Below are 26,142 nucleotides of genomic sequence, written 5' to 3'. Positions count from 1 at the left end.
ATTTCATGCGTTAGTTAAACCGTGCGAACGAATTACTAATTCGTTCGAACGGATTGCTAATTCGTTCGAACGGATTACTAATTCGTTCGAACGGATTATTAAACCGGATTCGAACGGATTATTAAACCGTGCGAACGGATTACGTTTGCACGGATTACTAAACCGTTTGAACGGATTATTAATTCGTTCAAACGGATTACTAAACCGTGCGAACGAATTAGCCCCTGCATATTTTTTTCTTCCACTGTCCCCTCTCGGGCTTAGTACTAACGCATGCGTGCAGCGCCATTTCATGCCTTAGTTAAACCGTGGGAACGGATTAATAATCCGTTCGAACGAATTAGTAATCCGTTCGAACGAATTAGCAATTAATTGCGATCCCCATGCCAGAATCCCGCGTTTGTACGCGCGGCCGATATTAGGTAAGTTTAGCTGAAAGTTTAACGCGAACGTGAACGTCAGAACAATTGTGTCGTTAAAATCTCACATTTATTTTTGTATGTAGCATAGGCCTATGTGAGAATCACATTTTGTTCACGTCAGGTACTTACGTGCACGCAGACGTCATACGTGAGCATACAATATTCCCAAAGTGGCAACGTCACCCAGAAACAACACCATTTTCTGACGTTCACGTTCTCGTTTTTGTTCGCTAAACCTCGCTAATGAATCTCAGGTCATTTCGTCGAATCCATGGCGTCGGCTTTGAATTCGGCTTCATGCTCCGTTCTCTCGTCTGAAGCCCTGAGCACTACGCAAAGTACGCGCCGAATCTGGAGCTAGCCGAAGCCGTGGTTTCGAAAAGGGTCTCGCCTCTCATTAACTTAGACTAAAATCCGCTTACCTTTTTCGACCACCATAATATCTCGTCCCCTCAGTGGATCGGCAATCACAGAACGATGTCCATTATTCAAGTGAACTATGAGGCCAAAACATAGGCCTACTGTAACTGAACTAGCACAGTAAAAGAGTAAACGTGCTTCGGTTTTCATTGCTGTGATCGATCGCAGACGTAAACCATGATATCAACCACGAATGATGAATGAACTTTACTGCCATAACCATGGAGGTCGATTGAATCAACCAAACGCAGCTACAATAGCGGGCCAGGAGTCTGAACATCTGACGTCACACTTTGAGTCTCGTAAACACTAGTCTTGGTTCCAAGACCTTCGATGTTTCGGCGACACAAACAAAAGGTCCGAGCTATGTACACAATGTGCACACGGCAAAAAAAAAAAAAAAAGGAACACGTTGCCTTGGATCGGTCTAATTGGTCTTTGAAAAGCGTTTGTAGCCGTTTGTTTGAAAAATGTATAGGTTAGACAGATGTTTTAAAAGTATAACACAATGATCCACACAACTTGCCTCGAAACTGCGTGGTTTTCCTTTTACTTCGTCGACTAACTCGGTCGGCCATTTACGGGAGTCAAATTTATATAATGGCTGACCGTGTAAGTTTGCAAATTTAAAGGAAAACCACGCAAATTATTTCGAGCGATACTTGTGTGGATCATTGTATTCTACTTTTGAAACATCTGTCCAATCATATGTATTTTATAACAATCGGTTACAAACGCTTGCAACGTGTTCCTTGTATTATGATCAGTTTTCAAAAGATTTATAAAGCGTATTTTCCAAAAAAGTCAATGCGCTTTACAATAAAAATTGAAATCAAAATACAATAAAAAGCAATAAGCACGTACACATTCAAACAACACATGAAACAGCATAATAATTATTATAATTGAAACGAACACACATTGAGGGCGCTAAGAAATGTTGATATACGGATGCCTATAAGGGTGCACCCCACCAAATAGTCTTCCCTCCAAGTCTAATTTTCAAAACGTCCGAGCATCAATCTTGAAAAATATCCCTACACCTCTCAGCAAATAGGACCATTTAATTCAGGGCCTGTGTCATCCACAATACCTCAATCTGGATGTCAACAACCCCCAGGTCATAGTTGGGCAACATTTCTACACTGAAACACTTTCTGTGGGCTGTCAAATCTGTCTATTATAGAATATTTTCAAATATTAATGAGCTCGACGCTCTGTTTTCTCTAGTCTAGGTTCCTAGACCATTGGTGTTGCGTGGTCACACACAACCAACGTTCCGATTATGCACGGCAAAAACTGTACACGCTTGTAATGAACGAACGCTAGCGGGCGCTCTGTTTCTCTGATTTCCGGATCTCCCCATGTCCTGTGCTCACCAAGCACAGGAAATCAGAGAAACAGAGCGCCCGCTAGCGTTCGTTCATTACAAGCATGTAATTATCTGCACACGTTCGTCCTGGGGAAAAAAACAAGCCACACAACGGGGTCAACCCGGGGAAGCTAAACGAACGCACCCACTATAAAACATTGCGAGATACAGCTCCCTCTGAAGTGACATAATTTTTGAAAAAGAAGTAATTTTCCGTTATTTGATTTTAAGACATCCGAATAAGATTTTGAGGTCTCGAAATCAAGCATCTGAAAGCACACACCTTCGTGTGACAAGAGTGTCTTTTCTTTCACAGTTATCTCACAATAATTTCGACGACCAATTGAGCTCACGGGTTTACTACAATCGTGGTTTAAAAGAAAATTGCAATACTGAACAGTGGTATAATAAATCATCGGTTGTTTCAGGTATAAAAAATACTTCATTTCAAATTAAAAGCATAAACTTGTACAAAATAATACAAAAACACGCACCACAAATAATTGCAGTAATTACCGTGACGATTATTCACCGTTTTTTTTTACTCATAATTGTTTGGAGGTCAAGAGTTTGGTTGTGACTATCATCCTCTTTTTTAAATTAGATTATTTTTCGTGACTTTTACTTAAAAACGTGAACAACCAAACGTGACCCAAAATAACAGGCTGCGCACACACGGAGAGAGGGGGCGTGTTTATTTCAATTATGTATTTCAGGGCGGTTATTATGCAAATGATTTACTTTAAAAACAAAATTCCGAAAACTTCTCAGTTTAATTACTACCTGTACTTGCGGAAGGTAGAACATCGGCTTGGACTTCTACTTGTTTAGCTTATAATAGGATCATTACTAACTGCACTACCGCGGAGTCTTCTTAATAAAGTCTCAACGTTTCGACTAGCTTGCTCTCTGGTCATCATCAGGAGACTCTGCCTGTTACTTCTAACCTACTTTCTTGCTACAACAAAAACTGAAGATCTTTCACAGTTTACATAATGTTAGTTCTACGTGTTGCGGTTCTGCTTGCTAGCATCTTGAGCTTGAGGGGGGAAATGTGCTCGACGATGGTCACTGTTGCTCCCGGGGAGGAAGGGAAGCCACTGACGGCTAAGGCATTCGCTGAGTTTACCGCTAAGTGCCGAAAGGACAGAAACAAAGGTAATGAATATAGAGATATTAGGCTATTATTATTCATTTCAGTTTCAATTCAATTCAGATACACTTTTTATTTCCATACTTCTTAGAGAGATAACGATACGATGTAATTTATGGAATAAAGCATGGAATAAAGCAAAAAATATAACATTAAAGACAGAGGACACTATTGGTAACTGTCAAAGACTAGCCTTCACAGTTGGTGTATCTTAACATATGCATAAAATAGCAAACCTGTGAAACTTTGAGCTCAATCGGTCATCGAAGTTGCGAGATAATAATGAAAGAAAAATAACCCTTATCACACGAAGTTGTGTGCGTTTAGATGGTTGATTTCGAGACCTCAAGTTCTAAATCTGAGGTCTCGAAATCAAATTCGTGGAAAATTACTTCTTTCTCGAAAACTATGGCACTTCAGAGGGAGCCGTTTCTCACAATTTTGTATACCACCAACCTCTCCGCATTACTCGGCACCAAGAAAGGTGTTATGGCAATAATTATTTTGAGTAATTACCAACAGTGTCCACTGCCTTTAAGTAGCAGTTTGACGATTACTATTACTCAATGAAACCAGAATAACGTAAACTGATTGTGGGTCATTGAAAATGAACTTGCGTTAAAGGCACTGGACACTATTGGTTGTTACTCAAAATAATGTTTAGCATAAAAACTTACTTGGTAACGAGAAACTTATGGAGAGCTGTTAAAGAACACGTTGCCTTGGATCGGTCGAGTTGGTCTATAAAAAGCCGTTTGTTATAAAATTCGAAATTGCACGGTTGTCCTTTTACATCATCGACAAACACGGTCGGCCATTATGGGAGTCAAATTGTTGACTCCCATAAATGGCTGACCGTGTTAGTTTGCAAAGTAAAAGAAAAACTACGCAATTTTTAGGCAAATAGTGTGTGGATCATTGTATTCTACTTTGAAAACATCTGTCTAACCATATGCATTTTATACAAAATGGTTACAAAATGCTTTTTATAGACCAACTCGTCCGATCCAAGGCAACGTGTTCCTTTAATGGTGTAAAATATTGTGAGAAACGCGCCTCTCTCTGAGGTAGCGTAGTTTTTGATAAAGAGGACATTTCTCTCTCAAATAATGAATGTCTTCAGAGAGGCCTTTTATTATGCATCTGAAAGCCTACGAATTTATTTTGTGCAACAAGGTTTTTTTCTTTCCTTTAGCATGATTCTGGGAGAAAATAACGGGAAAACCCATACCTTGTTTCCGCACGTTTCGCCGTGTAATGACATGCGTTTCAAATAAATCCGTAATTCTCGTTGTCGAGAATTGATAATTGTTTTAATGGTTTCTCAAAAAGTAAAGCATTTCATGGATTAATATTTCAAGAGAACTCTTTCACCTTTACCTTCTGTAAACTCTGAAAGTTATTTGTAAATCTGTGAACTTTTTTTTTCTGTACCGAAAGTGTCCAATGGCTTTAAAGAGTACAATCATTGACGCCGTGGGGTCGAAGATGGCTTTGCGAGGTATCAACGCGGTTACAAAACGAGGTAGGATCTGATCCTACCTCGTTTTGCATTAAGAGCCCTGGACAAGGCTAAGTGAGACTGGCCTCTAGTGATGTTAAAGGCAGTGGACACTGTTGGTAATTACTCAAAATATTTATTCGCATAAAACCTGACTTGGTAACGAGTAATGGGGAGACGTTGATATAGTATAAAACATTATGAGAAACGGCGCCCTCGACGTAGTTTTCGAGAAAGAAGTAATTTTCCGCGAAATTGATTTCAAGACCTCAGATTTAGATATGGAGGTCTCGAAACCAAGCATCTGAAAGCACACAACTTCGTGTGACAATTGTGTTTTTTCTTTCATTATTATCTCGCAACTTCAATGACCAATTGAGCTTAAATTTTCACAGGTTTGTTATTTTATGCATATGTTGAGATACACCAAGTGAGAAAACTGGTCTTTGACAATTGCCAATAGTGACCAATGTCTTTAAGCGATCTCTCGTACACACAAATAATAATAAAACGAAGTAAAATTATGTGGGAAAGTTGGAGTAAAATAACTCACCAGTTTTGGAGAGGATGTACGGCAGGGGGGGGGGGGGGCATGCCTTGAGTGGCTTAAAAGCATGGACATCTTTGGTAATTGTCAAAGACCAGTCTTCTCAACATGTGCACAAAATAACAAACCTGTGAAAATTTGAACTCAATTGGTTGGCAAAGTTGCGAGAGAATAATGGAAAAAAAAACAACCTTGTCGCACAAGTTGTGTGCTTTCAGATGCCTTGACTTCGATACCTCAGCTGTGGAAATGCATTATCGGCTTACAGTGTATGGCACGTCGCCATAGTTACCGTATTGTTCTTTTTAATTTTCCTCTCGTTCAGACGTTTCTGGAACAACAGTTAATGATCCAAGGCTGTGGTTTATATTTTGTTTTAAAGACACTGGACACTATTGGTAATTGTCAAAGACCAGTCTTCTCTTTTGGTGTATCTCAATATAACCATAAATTAACAAACCTGTAAACATTTCGAGATAATAATGAAAGAAAAAACACCCTTGTCACACGAAGTTGTGTGCTTTCAGCAGATGCTTGATTTCGAGACCTCCTCAGCTGAGATCTCGATTCAATGTTAAATATTTTAGTGAGAAATTACTTCTTTCTCAAAAACTATACGTTAGTTCAGAGGGAGTCGTTTCTCACGATGTTTTATACTATCAACCGCTCTCCATGGCTCATTAAAGGCAGTGGACACTATTGGTAATAACTCAAAATAATTATTAGCATAAAACCTTACTTCGTGACGAGTAATGGGGAGAGGTTGATGGTATAAAACGTTGTTAGAAACGGCTCCCTCTGAAGTAAAATAGTTGTCGAGAAAGAAGTAATTTTCTACGAATTTGATTTCGAGACCTCAAGTTTAGAACTTGAGGTCTCGAAATCAACCATCTAAATACACACAACTTTGTGAGACAAGGTTTTTTTCTTTGATATTATCTCGCAAGTTCGACGACCGATTGAGCTCAAATTTTCACAGGTTTGTAATTTATGTGTATGTTGAGATTCACCAACTGTGAAGGCTAGTCTTTGACAATTACCAATAGTGTCCACTGCCTTTAACAAGTAAGTTTTTATGCTAACAACTATTTTGAGTAATTGACAATAGTGTCCATCAGTGCCTTTAACGGGAGAGTATGTTGTCGGCCTCTACCCTTCCTTGCCTTAGGGTACACAACATTCTCCAACCATTTCATATTTCTTTTTGAATCGCAAGGCCCATATATGATGAAAAAGGACCGACTCGGCCCTTTTCTACTTAGAAGAAAAGGGCCGAGTCGGTCCGTTTACGATTGGTTAAAAAAATTAATTATTTTTATTTTTCGAGAGAGCAAATTCTATACGCACAAAAAAGGGGAGTAACAATTCAAAACACGTTTGCAAGTAAGTTAGACAAAAACGATGCTATCAACTTTGTTTTAAATTGTTAAGATACAAGCGACCGTTTAATATTGAACAAGACGATACAACAAAATTCCAAAATTTCCTTTTTACGTAAGTTCCTTTTTTTTTTTTTTTTTCAAGTGATGGATTTCTCAGTTTCAAAAGGTTGAAAACCCTTTACAAAGGTTGGAAAAAAGGATCGATCTGTGCCCTGGATTTCTTTATCTAGAAAGGTTGGGCAGAGAGGTTGTATAAAATGAAAATGAAGATTACTTGCAAATTGTATCGTATTCCGGTGTCAGACCTGAATACAAAAAGCTGTCATAAAAGGGACGCGAGCATTTTTAATAAACCCAAATGAAATTCCTGTTCAGGAAGGAATAAGACTTTAAATACTGTCATGTGGGGGCACATGGGGTGGAGGTTATAACGAGAACTTAATTGCATATCGAGCTGTCATTTGACAGACATGTCCCCTGTGCCAAATAGCAACCATACCTATTAACTCAAAAGGGGTGCTGACTATACTTTGCCATATATATAGCCACCACTTTGTTACAATATTCTTAGTTGAATGGAATATAATTTTTACACTAAAGATTCGAGGTACAATTTTATCATTTTTAACTTGAGGAAGTTGCAATCTCCTTCACGAACAATGCACTCCTGATAAGTGGTAGTTAATTAAAAATAGAAAAATAAACTTTTGTCGGGATTACGATTTTGTCAAAGCGCATCAAAGCGCATAGGGATCATACGGTGATATAAGCTGAGAAAATATAATTAGCTGTTGCAAACAACTTACCAACCAAATGGACCGAGAGTATAAATGCAAAAATTAGTTAATGGCCTGACGCTTCGACCCTATAGCAGATTCTTTCTCGAAGGCTAAATGACAACACAACAAACATGAACAGGTAAGGCGCGCGGTCCATTTAGGGCCGGTTCGGCAACCATCCACGATTGCCGCAAACGATTACTTTACAGAGGGTCAATCGGTTGAGTTTCGGCACGCAATCGTTTCCAGAGATTATAGAAAGACTTACTCAGGTGAAACACAAAAGAGTTGGTACTTGACTGTGGTTTACAACTAACGAAGGAGTTCGCCAAAACCAGGCTGTCACTGACACTTCCACCGCTAATCCCTCGTTAATCACGACTAATCCTCCACGGCCAGGAGTACTGGTAGCAATGGGTGGGTGCGTGTACGCCCAGGTAGTAGCTTTTCTTAGCATCATGAATGAATAGGTTTGGGGGGGGGGGGGGGCAAAACACGGCATTGAACATCTTGTTATGTAATTTAAGTCGACAAAATTCGGGATTCTTGATTTTGAGAGGTAGGACCGAACGGAAATCATACAAATATTTAACAAGGCTGTTCCAATTGATAAGATGGTTAACGGATCGCGGTGAACGATTTCCTACCGCGATCCGCTGTGAAAATTGGGGGAAATGAAAATTCCTCATTTCGTTTGTATTGACGAACTTTTGGTCACATTATCTAGACTATATAATCTTATTTTTTTTGCTTTTCAGAGACACACACATCAAAAAAGAGATTTAACATGATGCGTCTTTGTAATAAAATGTTATTAAACTATTCATTTATAATTTCACAGATTTGTAATATTTATGTTTCAGATTTTCCCCAAATCACAAGACGGACTCCAAATTCATTTACACTTTTCCATGAAACTTATTTATATTAAAGCACGAGATTGTCTGATGAACGTTAAACATAGAGGGGCTTTATCTTTACTCGATGTCATCTTAAACGTTAAAACGGGACGGGTATAAACAAATGTTCTGATATTAAGATCAGTTCATTTATTCCACTTAATCATAAAACAAACAATTGCACACACATACATTCGATATTTTTTATTGCAGTCTTTTTATTAATGCAAAGGTATTTCTTCTTCAATGCTAACAGTATGTTTAAATGTAAAAGTATTCACAAATAAACCTTCAGACGAGGACGTACTTATAACCGTCCTATTTACAGATCACACCCAAATTCAACAACCTGGTCATACGTTTATTAAAAACAAACACATTAGTTGGGAAACATTCTTAGTTGGTCACAATCAACCACAAACTGAGTTCGTCTCGAACGCTTAAATGCATGTATACATGTACATGTACATGATGTACCCATGTGAGATACATTGACGTTTCCAGCGCTAGGCAAAGCCAACCAGCAAATACATGACATAAAGAGGTAAAAGTAGAATGTCAGGTTATACTTCATCGTTTTTCACGAAAAAAAAAAGTATGTGTGGTATCTTTTGACAAGTATTTTGTAAATGAAAAAAACACAGCGCATAAAATAAAGCGTTTGAACATTAAGTTTTGAAATTCATATTCATAGTCTACTATACAACAGTCAAAGCTATAAGCCCAACACAATGGACATTAATCCGTTTGACAATCGTGTGATGGTTGCCGAACCGGCCCTAACTGGACCGAGCAATTGCAACGAAACTTTCAGGGATCGAGGGTTATGGTGCATATTGATCCTAAGGCAATGATGTCATGATGACGTCATCACCGGTCACATGACGTCATCTTAAAGGTCTTTTATGTTAAATGTTTGAAAATATATATCAAATCAGCCAAAACGGACCGTAGGTTTCTGTTTGCGGGATTGGGTAGGGGAAAATTAGGTCTTCATATTTTGTTCGTGTGGTTGACCTAACATGGCATCTACTTCCGGTCGAAACGGGCCAAAAACGTAAGTGCCCTGTAAATCAAAAGTGGTAAAAGTTATGAAGTAGCTTTCCAATGACGGAAGTGTCTAGCAAGGGTGGGCAGTTCAAACAAAACATTGGTGACGTCATCAATTGCAACAGCGCCCTCTAGCGGCAGGTTGAAAACTCTTCAAAATTTACTTTTTGTAGATGTCTGTGGTGAAATTTGTTGTAATCACTTTAAATGACGTCATCGGGGGTCACGTGACGCGACATTAAAGGTGCACTTTTTTGAAGTCGTATAACTCTCGAAGTAATGACGCGATTATGTTGAAACTTCGTGGATTGTTTGATATTGGCAAGTTCTTGTGAATTGTAAAATGACGTAATGATGACGTCATCACATGGTTTTTCCCTTTGTGTGCCTTTAACACATCAATTGCTATCTGAACATGGTGTAATCCAAATATTTTTTTTAATTAGCCCGGATTGGTCATAACTGCTGTGAAAAAAAAATATATAAATAAATTACAAATTCAGTTGAAAAATTAAAAATGTTATTTAAAATGTTATTTCAAATGCACACAACAGAAAACAGAAATCAAATATAGGTAATATGGAAATGGACCTATAGCACAATATTACCCATGATCAAATACCACCAAAAGCTGATAAAAAGATTACAAACGATTGCGGCTTAAAGACACTGGACGCTTATGGTAATTGTCAAAGACCAGTCATCTCAATTGGTGTATATTAACATATGCATAAACTAAGAGTGACAATTTTAACTCAATTGGTTGTCGAAGTTGCGAGATAATAAGATAATAATGAACGAAAAAACACCATTGTCACTCGAAGTTGTGTGCGGTAGATGCTTGATTTTGAGACCTAAAAAAATATTCTGAGGTCTCAAAATCAAATTCGTGGAAAATTACTTCTTTCTCGAAAACAACGTTATTTCAGAGGGAGTCGTTTCTCACAATGTGTTATGCTATCAACAGCTCCGAAGGTTTTATGCGAAACATTATTTTAAGTAAATGCCAATAGTGGCTACTGCCTTTAATATACTTTCTGGCTATTTAGCCTTTCTGGATTATCTGTATAGCGGCACACATCTTAATATTTTATTTATATATAATTACATATATAATGAATAGGGCAGATGGCCTTACTTCCGATCCAATCCGGACCTTCTTCAGAGGCATAAAACAAGTACAAACAATTACATATAAGTGGGAAAAGATAAAATGGATATGGTTATGACAATTAAAAACAAAATACAAGCAAATCAAGGGGATCACCCCGAAGGGATAATGAATAGGGTAGATGGCCTTAGCTTTCGATCCAATCCGGACCTTCTTCAGAGGCATAAAACAAGTACAAACAATAATATATATTTTTTTGTTTTCTTCAAAAAAATAGGGGAAGATGCGAGCCTCTCCTTCTAAATTATTCTTGCGACTGGTGTCCGTTCACTCTTAATTAACTACTTTGCACAACGTTGACGTTATTCCCACTCGCGCTGCGCCTGTCCTTCCAACATGTCATGCCTTTTGTCCACTACTCTATTAACATCAACATGTTCTCACTCCCTTTTACTGGGTCATCCATTCAACCACCGGAAGCAGCAAGCGATCTTGAACTGACATTTTTAATATCGTCAGAAGTCTATACGGTAGCACTGATGAAATTTCCCCAAATAATTGTTGATGTTTTGTTAAAAATAGACCCGGCAGTGTAAATAACTCACTGTTCCAGTCGTTTGAGTTGTTATGACAGCACTAATGATATAATATCGATTTTTACCAGAGGCTGCCGCAGCTTGTGTATTTGGTTCGAAGGCGGGCTAATAAACTGTTTCACTACCAAGCCCCTTTTCACACTAAAGGTATTTCCTGGGAAATTCCCGGGAACTTTTGGCCCATCTTTTCACTTCCCGAGAGTTGCCCGGAAAATAGCGTTTTCCTGGAAAAAAAATAACCCTGCTCAGGGGTAGGAAGTTAACCCCGGGCTAAAACGTTTTTCATGAAACGACCGTGCAAATTCCCGGGGAATAGTACTCCAGGGAGTTACCAATATACACATATTGACTGGCAATGAGGCAACTAGTGTACGTCTATTCCCTCGATGGACTTTGAGTGACCAGAAGAGGGACCTATTTCCCAATGCCGAAATTTTGCATAGTTCCTAAAGAGCAATTGCAATGAAACTTTCAGGGATCGAAGGTTATGGTGCAATAATGATCATAAGGCAATGATGTCATGATGACGTCATCACCGGTCACATGACGTCTTCTTAATTGTGTTTTATGTTAAACGTTTGAAAATCTATATCAAATCAGCCAAAACGGACCGTAGGTTTCTGGATTGGGTAGGGGAAAATTAGGTCTTCATTTTTTTTTCGTGTGGTTGACCTAACATGACATCTACTTCCGGTCGAAACGGGCCAAAAACGTAAGTGCCCTGTAACTCAAAAGTGGTTAAAGTTATGAAGTTGCTTTCCAGGACGTAAGTGTCTAGCAAGGGTGGACAGTTCAAACAAAATATTGATGACGTCACAAATTGCAACAGCGCCCTCTAGCGGCAGGTTGAAAACTCTTCAAAATTTACTTTTTGTAGTTGTCTGTGGTGAAATTTGTTGTAATCACTTTAAATGACGTCATCGGGGGTCACGTGACGCGACATTAAAGGGGCACTTTTTGAAGTCGTGTAACTCTCAAAGTAATGACGCGATTATGTTGACAATTCGTGCATTGTTTGATATTGGCAAGTTCTCGTTAACTGTAAAATGACGTAATGATGACGTCATCACATGGTTTTTCTTAACGATTTTTTCCATTTTTGCGCCTTTAACACATCAATTGCTATCTGGACATGGTATAATCCAAATTATTTTTTTAATTAGCCCGGATTGGTCATAACTGCTATGAAAAAATAAACAAATAAATTACAAATTCAGTTGAAAAATTTAAATTGTTATTAAAAAAACATCTATGCATTTGTGCACATATGCAATTATGTCTAGTTTCTATTTATTTTTACTTAAAAAAAAAAAAAAAAAAATTGCCTAAGAGAGTATTTTATATAATAGTGTGTGTGTGCCTCCCTATGTGACTGGATTAACAGGCTTTCGAGCTCCAGTGTTTAATTATTGGTTTAATCCCAACGAGGTATGTTTCTTGATGATCTTACCGAGACGAAGTCGAGGTAAATTACCAAGGACCAGGCCTCTTATACACACTTTGATTCTCATTCATAAATACCTTTTTGGTAAAAAAATATGAACACTTTTGGTCAAAGGTAAAATAAATGCAAACATTATAATTGTTCAATGATTTCTTTCAACACAACAGCCCTCCAGCTATACAAAAATGGTAAGGCCCTCCGCCGCCCTCGGTTAAACAACTCCTTATAAGGGAATGCTGTGCGCGTCGCGCGTATCGCGTGATGTGGCACAACTGTCCCGGCCGTTGCTCTTGACCAATAGGAATGAAGAAACTGCCTTGTATAAGCACAGGTGCGAGCTCGCGTGTAACGCCCATGTTTCAACACTTTTTACTGGTCATTAAACAAAGGTTTATACACACCCACGTGACGCGCTCTCCACCAATTCAATTAAATTTTTGTTAAGCCAGCAGCAAGAGCTGGTCAACCATTCAATTTCATTAATTTGGCAAACATTTTCCAAATGCATTGTTTGCATTCAAATTCAATGACGTCATCGGGGGTCACGTGACGCGGCATTAAGGGTTCACTTTTTGAAGTCGTATAACTCTCGAAGTAATGATGCGATTATGTTGAAACTTTGTAGATTGTTAGATATTGGCAATTTCTTGTGACTGGTGAAATGACGTCATGATGACCTCATCACGTGATATTTTTATGATGTTTTTTATTTTTGCACTTTTAACACATAAATTGCTATCTGAACATGGTACAATACAAATGTTGTTGTTTATTTATGTCACATTGGGCTATTTGCTTTGAAACACAACAAATTTCAAACTCAGTTGAGAAATTTGACAATTTTATTGACGAAACAGCTATGCATTTGTGCACAGATGCAAATATGTCTAGTTTGTGTGTGTTTGTTTGTGTTGTAGATTGTTAGATATTGGCAAGTTCTTCTGAATGGTGAAATGACGTCATCATGACGTCATCACATGATTTTTTCATTTTTGCACTTTTAATACATAAATTGATATCTGAACATGACACAATCCAAATTTTGTTTTTTATTTATGTCACATTGGGCTCATTGCTTTGAAACACAACAAATTTCAAACTCAGTTGAGAAATTTGTGCACAAATGCAATCATGTCTAGATGCAATTGTTTCCTCCATGCAATACTGTCCGCTCCGGACACTTTTGCATATGCAATCGTGTCCGGGGCTATGCAAAAACCGTCCGGTGGACATGACATGACTGTACATGTATGTGTGTGCGTAAGCGAGCGTGCATGCACTGAACCTACGTACTAATGCAGCATGAATATTTACGTATTTTATGATTGCAGCGAATACCCAACGGCCGAACATTTCCATAGCCATTCATTACATGCATTTAGCTTGTACAAAATGGCGAACGTGTTCCGTCGACCAAGGGCGTTTAATTTACTGCAATGATGCTTTTGCACGGGGGCGGTCACAACTGCATATGCAAATGTGTCCAGGGCGGACACAATTGCATTATGCAGCAGCGTCCGGGCGGACACGGTTGCATATGCAAAACCGCCTGGCGGACATTAGTGGATATATGGGTCATTCAATGTCAGACCAACGCAGAACACCTCAGAGGGAGCCGTTTCCCGGACATTAGTGCATATATGCAATAATGTCCGCCTGATAGTATTGCATAGAGGACATAATTGCATATCTTAAAAAATAATTAAAAACGTACACTTATGGTTTGCGAGACTATGAACAACAAAAATCCACACCAATTATCTGGGAACTTTTTTTCACATCAGTCACCCGGCTTATGCAATTTCATATTAAATAAAATAAGCATACGCTTCAGCAATCTATAGTTTGGGTGAGCTGTTGATAGTTTAATACGGCTCCCTTTGAAGTAACGTAGAAAGAGAAATAAGTAATTTTCCACGAATTTCATTTGGAGACCTCAAAATTAGATTTGAGGTCTCGAAATCAAGCATCTGGAAGCACACAACTTCGTGTGGCAAAGGTATTTTTACTTTCATTATTATCTCGCAACTTCGACGACCAACTGAGCTCAAATCTTGACAGGTTTGTTATGTTATATATGTGTTGAGATACACCAACTAAGAAGACTAGTCTTTGACAATTACCAATAGTGTACAGTGTTTTTAAACAAACACCGGTCAATATTAAGATCATTGAAATTTACTAAGTTGTAAAGTTCAAGTTTGCCTTTTGTCAGCCACATTTCATCAACATTATTGTAAATATTATTTTTTTGTTAAAAAAAAACTAAATTATGTGTTTTTCCTATACGCGCAATATTTATTTAGATACGACGAATCGCAACACAGCACATGCCAATCACCCCTGTTTCAGATTCGCCGTTTTTGTTTTGTTTTAAATAAATTTGAGCTTTAACGGCACTGGACACTACTGGTAATTACCTAAAATAGTTGTTAGCATAAAAACTTACTTGGTAACGGAGAGCTGTTGGTAGTATACAATATTGTGGGAAACGGCTCCCTCTGAGGTGTTCTTATGAATCTCACAGCACGCAAAATAATGCAGTTAGGCTGTTTGTTCTTTTATTCGATGACCTTGAGCCCAAATGTACACAGAATTGTTATTTCAAACAAATGTTGAGATACACAAGTTAGCATACTGGTCTCTTGACAATAACCAAACGTGTCAAGTGCCTTTACTCGTCATTGACAATTTTAAAATGCTGCCTTAAAATCTTATTTTGTCAGATGTACATTTTGTCGGCTGAGACTTGTTTGATTGTTAAATACAAATCCGGGGTGCGTTTTGAGAAAATCTTTGAGTTAAGATATCATACATTTCTGAATGTTAAGTAAATTGTATAAAGTTTTCAAAACATCTGTCTAACTAGAGGATGGTAATATCCCTCTTGGCCCTTGACAACATGTGCCCCGTACAATGTAATACCATCGCTCATTATAGTTTGTAACCCGAATGTATAGTAGTTAAACAAAAATCAGAACAGTTATTTTCAGAACCGATGATATACTCCGCGGTAGTAGAATAAAGAAAGACAGCTCTCTATGAACACACTCTACCTGGCAAGTAGATTCACACGTGGAGGCAAGACCCTAAATAAGGCAGGTAGCTTGTAGCGGCTTGCCTTTATATAACAAATGACATAAACTAAATGTCCATGCTTATGACAAAACACAGACGAAACATACAGACAGACAGGCAGCCAGACAGACAGACGAACAAACAGACAGACGGACCGACAAACATAAAATACATACGAACAAACTACTAGAGAAAATGACAATGACAAAGTAAGCAAAAACTACAATGAGAATGTAGGTATATAAACTATGTTACATACTGGGAAATAAGTTATAAAATTGTTATAAGATATGTTGAACCTAGGTACAGGGGATGAGGCTTTGGAAGTCTGGTCAACCGAATTCTAAAGACGAGAACCGTAGTCACGGAGAGTAATGTATGTACATATTCGTGCAAAAGGGACATGTACATTGTTACTACATCTATTGTTGTGGTTATGAACGTCTTTATTAAAGGTGAAGTAAGACGTGAAAAGGCGAGGGAGGAGGTTTTATACGAGTTTATTTTTACATGAAGGTGCCTAAACAAGATTGGTAATCAATCAATTGTTTTACGTCAATCCCTTGACAAGTCTAGTGTGTAATCTTGTGTAAAATGCTTGACTGAATAACACAAAACTAATAACAAAATTGACAAAAAGTTAACAACAAAGTAAATCAACGCGAAGCCTACCATGCATGGGCCCTGTTTGTGGATTCAAATACTAGTTGTTACAACATTGACATTTCTTGGAGCTTTTTCAAGCTGATTTGATTGAATTTTGTTCTTTTCCTTTCAACCTTTAAAGGCAGTGGACACTATTGGTAATTACTCAAAATAATTATTAGCATAAAACCTTACTTGGTGACGAGTAATGGGGAGAGGTTGATGGTATAAAACATTGTGAGAAACGGCTCCCTCTGAAGTGACATAGTTTTCTAGAGAGAAGTAATTTTCAACGAATTTGATTTTGAGACCTCAGGCTTAGAACTTGAGGTCTCGAAATCAACCATCTAAACGCACACAACTTCGTGTGACAAGGGTGTTTTTTCTTTCATTATTATCTCGAAACTTCGACAACCAATTGAGCTCAACTTTTCACAGGTTTGTTATTTTATACATATGTTGAGATACACCAAGTGAGAAGACTGGTCTTTGACAGTTACCAATAATGTCCAGTGTCTTGACTAAACTTCTTGGAAAAAGATCGCGGCGAAAGTTCACGAATCGTTTCAGATTCAGATTAAAGCCTACATGGGCTTTTTGTCCGGGGCCTTTGATCAGAGAACCCCGGGGAAACTGAATTGTATAGTTATGGTTTATTTTTAACAAAGTCATCACAGCCAGAGGTCGATTTAAGACATTTTTTTTTTTTTACAGATAATGATATTTACAAATATAATATTTTGATAATAAAGACATTATTTCAAATGCACATAACAGAAAACATAAATCAAATTATACGTAATATGGTAATGGAACTATAGCACAATATTACCCATGATCGAATACCAAAAAAATGGTTACAAACGATTGCGGCTTAGAGACACTGGACATTGGTAATTGTCAAAGACCAGTCTTCCCACTTGGTGTATCTCAACATTTGCATCAACTAAGAGTGAACATTTTAACTCAATTGGTTGTCGATGTTGCGAGGTAATAAGATAATAATGAGCGAAAAACACCATTGTCACTCGAAGTTGTGTGCTTTTAGATGCTTGATTTAAGACCTAAACATTAATTATTTTGAGGTCTCGAAATCAAATTCGTGGAAAATTACTTCTTTCTCGAAAACAACGCGTCTTCAGAGGGAGTCGTTTCTCACAATGTTTTATGCTATCAACAGCTCCCAAGGTTTTATGCTAAACACTATTTTAAGTAAAAACCAATAGTGGCCACTGCCTTTAAGATACTTTCTGGCTATTCAGCCTTTCTGGATTATCTTTTTTTTTTTTTTACCAAAACATAATGTAAGATGCAAGAATGGTGTCCGTTCACTCTTAATTAAATACTTTGCACGCGCTACGCCTGTCCTTCCAACATGTCATGCCTTTTGTCCACTACTCTATCAACAACAACAGGTTCTCACTCCCTTTTACTGGGTCATCCATTCAACCACCGGAAGCAGCAAGCGATCTTGAACTGACATTTTTAATATCGTCAGAAGTCTATACGGTAGCGCTGATGAAATTTCCCCAAACAATTGTTGATGTTTTGTTAAAAATGGACCCGGCAGTGTAAATAACTCACTGTTCCAGTCGTCTGAGTTGTTATGACAGCACCATTGATACAATATCGATTTTTTAGAGGCTGCCGCAGCTTGTGTATTTGGTTGGAAGGCGGGCTAATAATTGTTTCACTACCATGACGACACTAAAGGTATTTCCTGGGAAATTCCCGGGAACTTTTGGCCCATCTTTTAACTCCCCGAGATTTGCCCGGAAAAAAGCGTTTTCCTGGGAAAAAAATAACCCTGCTCAGGGGTAGGAAGTTAACCCCGGGCTAAAACGTTTTCATGAAACGACCGTGCATATTCCCGGGTAGTAGTACTCCCGGGAGATACCAATATACACATATTGACTGGCAATGAGGTAACTAGTGTACGTCTATTCCCCCGATGGACTTAGAGTGACAAGAAGAGGGACCTATTTCCCGAGGCCGAACTCGCGATTTTTTGCATAGTTCCTTTGCAATGACACTTTCAGGGATCGAAGGTTATGGTGCAATAATGATCCTAAGGCAATGATGTCATGATGACGTCATCACCGGTCTCATTACGTCATCTTAAAGGTGTTTTATGTTAAATGTTTAAAAATGTATATCAAATCAGCCAAAAGAGACCGTAGGTTTCTGTCTGCGGGATTGGGTAGGACAAAATTATTATTATTATTATTTTTTTTTTTCGTGTGCGTGACCTAATATGACATCTACTTCCGGTCGAAACGGGCCAAAAACGGAAGTGCCCTGTAACTGGAAAGTGGTAAAAGTTATAAAGTTGCTTTCCAATGACGTAAGTGTCTAGCAAGGGTGGGCGGTTCAAACAAAATGTTGATGACGTCACAAATTGCAACAGCGCCCTCTAGCGGCAGGTTAAAAACTCTTCAAAATGGACTTTTTGAAGATGTCTGTGGTGAAATTTGTTGTAATCACTTTAAATTGTACACACACGTTAACTGTGTATATGTGTGAAGTTTCAGATCAAAGACGTCATCGGGGTCACGTGACGCGGCATTAAAGGTGCACTTTTTGAAGTCGTATAACTCTCGAAGTAACGACGCGATTATGCTGAAACTTCGTAGATTGTTAGATATTGGCAAGTCCTCGTGAATTGTAAAATGGCGTAATGATGACGTCATCACATGAGTTTTTAAAAGATTTTTTTTCCATTTTTGCGCCTGGAACACATCAATTGCTATCTGAACATGGTATAATCCAAATTATTTTTTAAATAGACCTAATTGGTCATAACTGCTGTGAAAAAAAAAATACATTTCAAATTCAGTTGACAAATTTAAAATGTTATTAAAGAAACAGCCATGCATTTGTGCACAAATGCAAATATGTCTAGTTTGTATTTATTTTTAATTACAAATTGTTTTTCCCTAAGAGAGTATTTTATATAATAGTGTGTGTGTGCCTCCCTAAAAAGTGCCTGGATTAACAGGCTTTCGAGCTCCAGTGTTTAATTAAGGAAATCAATGTGTGGTGAAGAGGTTTTCAACCAGTGGTAAAAACCCAACGAGGCCTGGTACTTAATAATTTTACCGAGACAAAATTACCAAGAACCAGGCCTCGGCGGGTTTAAACCACTATTTGAAAACCGATTCAACACACTTTGATTCCCATTAATAAATACCTTTTTGGTTAAAAACCATGAACACTTATAATTGTTCGATGATTTCTTTCAACACGACACCCCTCCAGCTATGAAATGGTAAAGCCCTCCGCCGCCCTCGGTTAACTCCTTATAAGGGAATGCTATGCGCGTCGATGTGGCACAACTGTCCCGGCCGTTGCTCTTGACCAATAGGAATGAAGAAACTGTATTATATAAGCACAGGTGCGAGCTCGCGTGTCATACCCATGTTTCAACACTTTTTACTGGTCATTAACAAGGGTTTATACACACCCACGTGACGCGCTCTTCACCAATAGGAATAGCAAAACTGTATGGAGTATTTATGAATACACTTTTCTTGATCATGGCCATCACATTAGGGTTGTATTTCTTGTGCCCTTACTGTTTGTCCTGCTTTGTATTCACTTGTGTATTTATATTATTTATTTTACATACTGTATGCTTGTGTTTGTAATTGTTTAATGGCCAAATAAGGAATAAGAAGAAGAAAAACATTGTGCAGACCCAAACTTTCTAATATAGGTTTTTTTCGGTCAATTTCAACAAAAATCCATTGACTCATTCATTTTCGTTTTGATCATGAATGCACTTTGAATCAACATTCAAAAGTCAAAACTAGTTATTCGATTTCAAAAGTTAAGCATTCACTGGTCAAATAAAAGCATTAAACTTCATCAGGCTGCAAGACTCATTCAATTCAATTCCAGCAGCAAGAGCTGGTCAACCATTCAATTTCATTAATGGGCAAACATTTTCCAAATGCATTGTTTGCATTCAAATTCAAATTCTATGTTATGTGCTTATACTCATTCGTTGCTGCCTATAAACAAATTCGAAACATTCCAAACTAAAAGTTAAAACTTCTAATTTGACATGTTCAGGACATTCAGAAACAGAGACAACAACACAATCTCAAGGCTAAAGCAAAATATTTAGTTGGATACAGGCTTTAACTTTTAGGGAAACAATGCAAAAGGAACAGTTATTTCAATGAAGAAAACAATGGTGCAAATTGTAAAATTATAATGTACAGTACATGGAAACACCTCTTACAAAGGAGGACTACATGTATGTGCTAGTAAATGAGCTATAATTCCCAGTTAACTTGTGAAGCCATAACTCATCTTTAATTTGAATGCAAAGAAGTTGAAATTCGTTGCACATAAATGAACAAGAAAACTCAAACTATAGCAGCAAAATCATGTTCGCTTCGGTAAGACCTAATTTGAGTGCATCAATTAAAGCCATTATACACTTTCGGCACAGAAAAAAGAAGACAAAAATCACATATTTACAAATAACTTTCAGGGTTTGCAGAAGGTAATGGTGAAAGACTTCTCTTGAAACATTATTCCATGAAATGCTTCACTTTTCGAGAAAACATTAAAACAATATTATCAATTCTCGTTGTCGAGAATTACGGATTTATTTTAAACACATGCCATGACACGGCGTTTAGCAGCTTTTTGTGTTTAAAAGGCTATTAGTTTGGTCATGTTCCAATGGCTTTTAAAGGAAAGAATCGCAGCGCTTACGTATAATCAGGGAATTGTGCTTACGCTAAGCATATTTAACAGCTTAGCAGGGAATGTGTTCTTGAGCGTCACAACTCGCATAAACAAATTTGTATCAGTTGACTAATTGTGCTCAACTTCTGCGAAACTTTTACTGCGAAAACAGTGACTTAAAAATTTGATTTGCATTCGCAGGATAACCATGCTTTTTACTTGTGAAAAAGTAGGCCGTGGCGACTAGTGTGCTTTATTAGTGTTAAAGTCGCGACTACAAATTATTTAGAGAGGTTTCGCAAGCGTACGGATACAGATACAGATACGGATACGATAACCATATCCGTTCACGTCAGCAGCCGCGTGTTGCATTTTGTTTCGCAAACTATATAGTCCAGGCATTATTTGATATGACCTCGGACAAATTGCAACATCAAGTCTCTAAACTGTTTCATACTCAGAATTTTGTCCTCTATAACATATCAAAACTCTTAAGCAATCCGAATGGGGGAAAGTGTCATGGCGGTCATTTTTTTAAAAATGGCCGCCAAAACCCGAATTTTTCCCAATAGCTTCGCTTCTAAATGACTAAGGGCTTAAATTGTAAGTGCTAAACATACATTTTCACTGACTAGGAATCAAGTGAAACGCATTTTGTAAAGTTAAACCTGGCAAAAAAATACATGGCGGCCATTTTCCAAAATGGCCGCCATAAAACAGATATTTCCAATTATCTCCGCTTCTAAATGACATTGGGCTTTAATTTTAAATGCTAGACAAACATTTTCGACATGACAACAAGAGGTAAAGTAGAATGTCAGGTTATACTTCATCGTTTTTCACGATTAAAAAAAGTATGTGTGGTATCTTTTGACGAGTATTTTAGAAATGGAAAAAACACAGCGCAAAAATAAAGCGTTAGAACAATTAAGTATTTAAATTCATTTTCATAGTACACAACTCAACAGTCAATTCTATAACCCCAACACAATGGACAGTAATCCGATTATAGCCCCTTTGTTCGGACTCCGGACGACCAGACAAGCTCAGCGCACTGAAGCGTTTGAAGAACATATCCCCCAATCGTCTCACAACCGCTGCTGAATCGTTTGCTACTGTAATCGTTTGACAATCGTGTTATGGTTGCCGAACCGGCCCTAAATGGACCGTGCGCCTAAGTGAAACATCAGTAGTGAAGTGGAAATACATGAATGGGGTTAGAAAGCATACATAAAAAAGCAGGGGGTAAACAATGGATAGGGGGACAGCAAGGGGGTGTGAAGGGAAGGGACTGGCAAGAAGATGGAAACACAAAGGACAACATCAAGGGTGGTGAGGAATGGGTAAACAGTAATTTATTAGTGAATGAGGCTCAGACTAAAAGGCTATGGGGAAAAAAGGAGACGGCAAAACAAAAGGTTTATTAGTCGTTTCCTTCTTGGATTTTCAGACCAAGGGGTTGAATCGTCTAATCCAGAGTTTCTCCCTACTCAAACGCACAGTCTCTCTGTGGTTGCCTAGTGCCTCTACGCCCTGTAAGATCATGTCAGAAATGGAGTGATTAGGAAGTTTGAAGTGATGACCTACAGGTGTATCTAGCTTTTGGGTCTTGACTGTGATATAAGCTGTATGTAATGTTTTATTATTATGTCACGTTCACCACAGGCATGAAACAAGGTTTGGTTTCGTGCACTACCCCTTAATTTTGCGAGACTTCGTGTGTGTTTTTCTGAAACAGCAGCATCATCTGTCGAAGTTCTTTAAGAGACACTAACAAAAAACAAAAACAAAACTCGAGCAATGAACTTCCATGGTTTTTAAATAAAATATACAAGGGTTTTAAAGAAGCAATCATAAATTTGAAAATCTCGTTTTGAGTTTGGTTTTCTTCGTCGTCGCCGTCGTCGCCGCCGTCGCAGTCGCCGTCGCCGTCGTCGTCATCTCCTCGTTAATTTACCTAGGATGTTTTGAAATATTGACTTCAACAAATATTTTTTTACAAAATTAATATAATGTTATAAAAGATGTTAAATTTGCATTGGGGAAGGGGGGAGATAAAGAATATTAAAATTTGGTTTTTACCCATATACCGATGTTAGCACTGTATACTCAGTTCTTTCCCGAGTCCTGTAAAAAAATATCACAGGCATGTTACTCGGTGGTCTAGTTGGTAATAATAATAATAATAATAATAATAATAATAATAATAATAATAATAATAATAATAATAATAATAATAATAATAATAATAATAATAATAATAATAATAATAATAATAATAATAATAATAATAATAATAATAATAATAATAATAATATTAATAATAATAATAATAACAACAACAACAACAACAACAACAACAACAACAACAACAACAACAACAACAACAACAACAACAACAACAACAACAACAACAACAACAACAACAACAACAACAACAACAACAACAACAACAACAACAACAACAACAACAACAACAACAACAACAACAACAACAACAACAACAACAACAACAACAACAACAACAACAACAACAACAACAACAACAACAACAACAACAACAACAACAACAACAACAACAACAACAACAACAACAACAACAACAACAACAACAACAACAACAACAACAACAACAACAACAACAACAACAACAACAACAACAACAACAACAACAACAACAACAACAACAACAACAACAACAACAACAACAATAATAATAATAATAAGACATTTGTAAAGCGCCTAATGCAAAAGCCTCTAAGCGCATAGGACAATGCTCTAGAATTGCCAGGGTCGTGGGTTCGAATCCCACCGAGTAACATGCCCGTATGATATATTTTTCACAGGACTCGGGTAAGTACTGAGTTTACAGTGCTAACTTCCCACACATCGGTGTATATGGGTAAAAACCAAAATTAAAAATATGATGTTGTTTTTAAGTTCAACGGGCGGTATCACCTTTCATTATTTGACAGTGACGTTGAAGCCGGTGACTACAAAACAGCCATCGGTCACCACTACAATTTCGTCATTAACAACTTCGGTGCCACCTTTGACCACCGAAATTCCGTCAACGACAGCAGAACCACCGTCAACAGCAACTTTGATGCAACCACCGACCACCAATTTTCGACAAACGACACGAACGACAAAAGTCTCAACCACACCCTTGGCAACACCATGCTTCTTGATACAGACAAACTCCGATGACGTAAAACGAATCCCCGAAGGTCGATACTTCACATCATATCCCGTGGTTCTGCTTTTTACTCTCCAGAACTCTGCCAGCAGATTGATTGAGCTACGTTTTATGGATGGTGGAAATGAAATATACACTATGCGTAAGTTTCCATGTTTATTTAGCTAATTTGGGTTGTTTCCGCGGCGCATGGTTCGCCTTTGGAATAAATGTAGTAATTTGGTACAAGACGATTTTGCTGACAATCTCTCACCCCTTCCTCCCCTCCGCGCACACTACGATCGTCTTGCACCAAGACTACATTTTTCAGAACGTAGCGAGAACGAGTTCGGTGTGATGGGGGTACTATGAAGAGTATGGTGAAATCGGCGGCAGTGCCCTTCAAAGAAACCCACAATATTCAATTCTTATGAGATATTCGCTTTTTTTTTCTTCCAGAGGTGAGAAGAGGTCCCAATGATTCAACTATCGGATCTGCAACTGCAGTATTTAATACCGAATTCGACGCGTCGATTATGTTTCGGATGTCTTACGGCGATGGTTTGATAAGCCTGGAAGCTCTCGACGAAAGTGGAACTAGTATGACGCACACCTACTCGCCCTCTCTCGATAACGACGTGAAGTATATTGAATTGTACTCCAAATCCCAAACGTTGACCGATTGGACCTTTTATAAAACGTGCGCCACGTTTGAATAGACTGAAAATCGGGAAATTTTTCCGTATCCTGCCACTCCGTTTCTTTCTTTTTTTTTTTACCAAAAAAAGGAATATCTCATTATTCTGAATAAATTGCATACTACTTTAATTCATGAAAACATTTCTTTGCTAAACAAGAAATAAGTGGGGTACCACGTCGCAGCAACGGTAACCGTGTGGTATTCTGGCTTAAATTTTCTGAACCTGGGCTCGAGGTCGTTTTCATAACTCATTATATTATGCATCTATCTAGGATAGATCCAAGGCACAGTGTACTTGATGTTGGAATCGATTGAGGACGAGGGGGGACACCGCCAATCGAGATAAAAATAGAACAGACTGAGGATGAGGAAGTCAATTAAAATATAATTTTGTCAAGATATTATAATTTTCATCGGACACTGAAGCGTGTTGTAATTGCAGTCATCTCTCCGCCAGATTTCTGTGGCCTATTTTTTAATACCATCCTACCTTTGATCTTGTTATTCTTTAATTGACCATTGTCAATCCGCCAGGTTACACAACATAACATAACTATTAAAATTTATAAGGCGCAACTCCATCAAGATCATAGCACACTAGAACGAAATTAACTTGGAAAAAGGCGAGTCTTAAGGACTTTACACGAAAAGCAGAAAGGCACTGCACACGTTTGGTAATTGTCAACTACAGCACCTTCTCACTCGCTGTATCCCAATTCCCAACATAATAATATGCACAACAACAAAAACTGTAAAAAAATTGACTCTATGGGAGACTTTCAGGACGCATGGTGGCAGCATACTTACCAGGTAAAATCACTTGTTCTCGGTAATGTGCGCAAGCTCAGAACTACGTAAACAATGGAAATTTACCTGGTAAGTCTGCTGCCACCTAGCGCCAAAAAGTATCCCATTGTTCATCGGAGTTGCAAGAGAATAATGAAAGAAAAACACCCTATACGGTTGCAATGTGTGTGCTCTCAGATGCATTAATAAAAGGCTCCAGATCTTTAGTCATTATTTTATTATTTGAGTGAGAAGTTTCCTCTTTCCACAAAAATTACGTTACTTCAGAGGGAGCCGTTTTTTACAATGTTTTATACTATCATAAGCAGCTATTCATTGCTTGTTACAAAGTCAATTTGTACGCTAACAATTGTGGGT

At 37.9% G+C, this 26,142-nt stretch overlaps 1 protein-coding gene across 1 annotated transcript; it reads left to right on the top strand.

Annotated features, from left to right (window-relative positions):
- Positions 1-3,020: 3,020 nt before the first annotated feature.
- Positions 3,021-25,755, top strand: LOC117298282. Its single transcript, XM_033781434.1, has 3 exons — positions 3,021-3,372; positions 24,076-24,441; positions 24,738-25,755. The coding sequence occupies exons 1-3, from the start codon at positions 3,210-3,212 to the stop codon at positions 24,995-24,997; spliced, it is 789 nt and encodes a 262-aa protein (XP_033637325.1). The 5' UTR covers positions 3,021-3,209; the 3' UTR covers positions 24,998-25,755.
- The last annotated feature ends 387 nt before the right edge of the window (positions 25,756-26,142 follow it).

The sequence above is a fragment of the Asterias rubens genome, chromosome 13, assembly GCF_902459465.1.
Source record: "Asterias rubens chromosome 13, eAstRub1.3, whole genome shotgun sequence".
In the NCBI taxonomy this organism is placed as follows: Eukaryota; Metazoa; Echinodermata; class Asteroidea; order Forcipulatida; family Asteriidae; genus Asterias; species Asterias rubens.
This window is presented reverse-complemented; position numbering and strand designations above follow the sequence as displayed.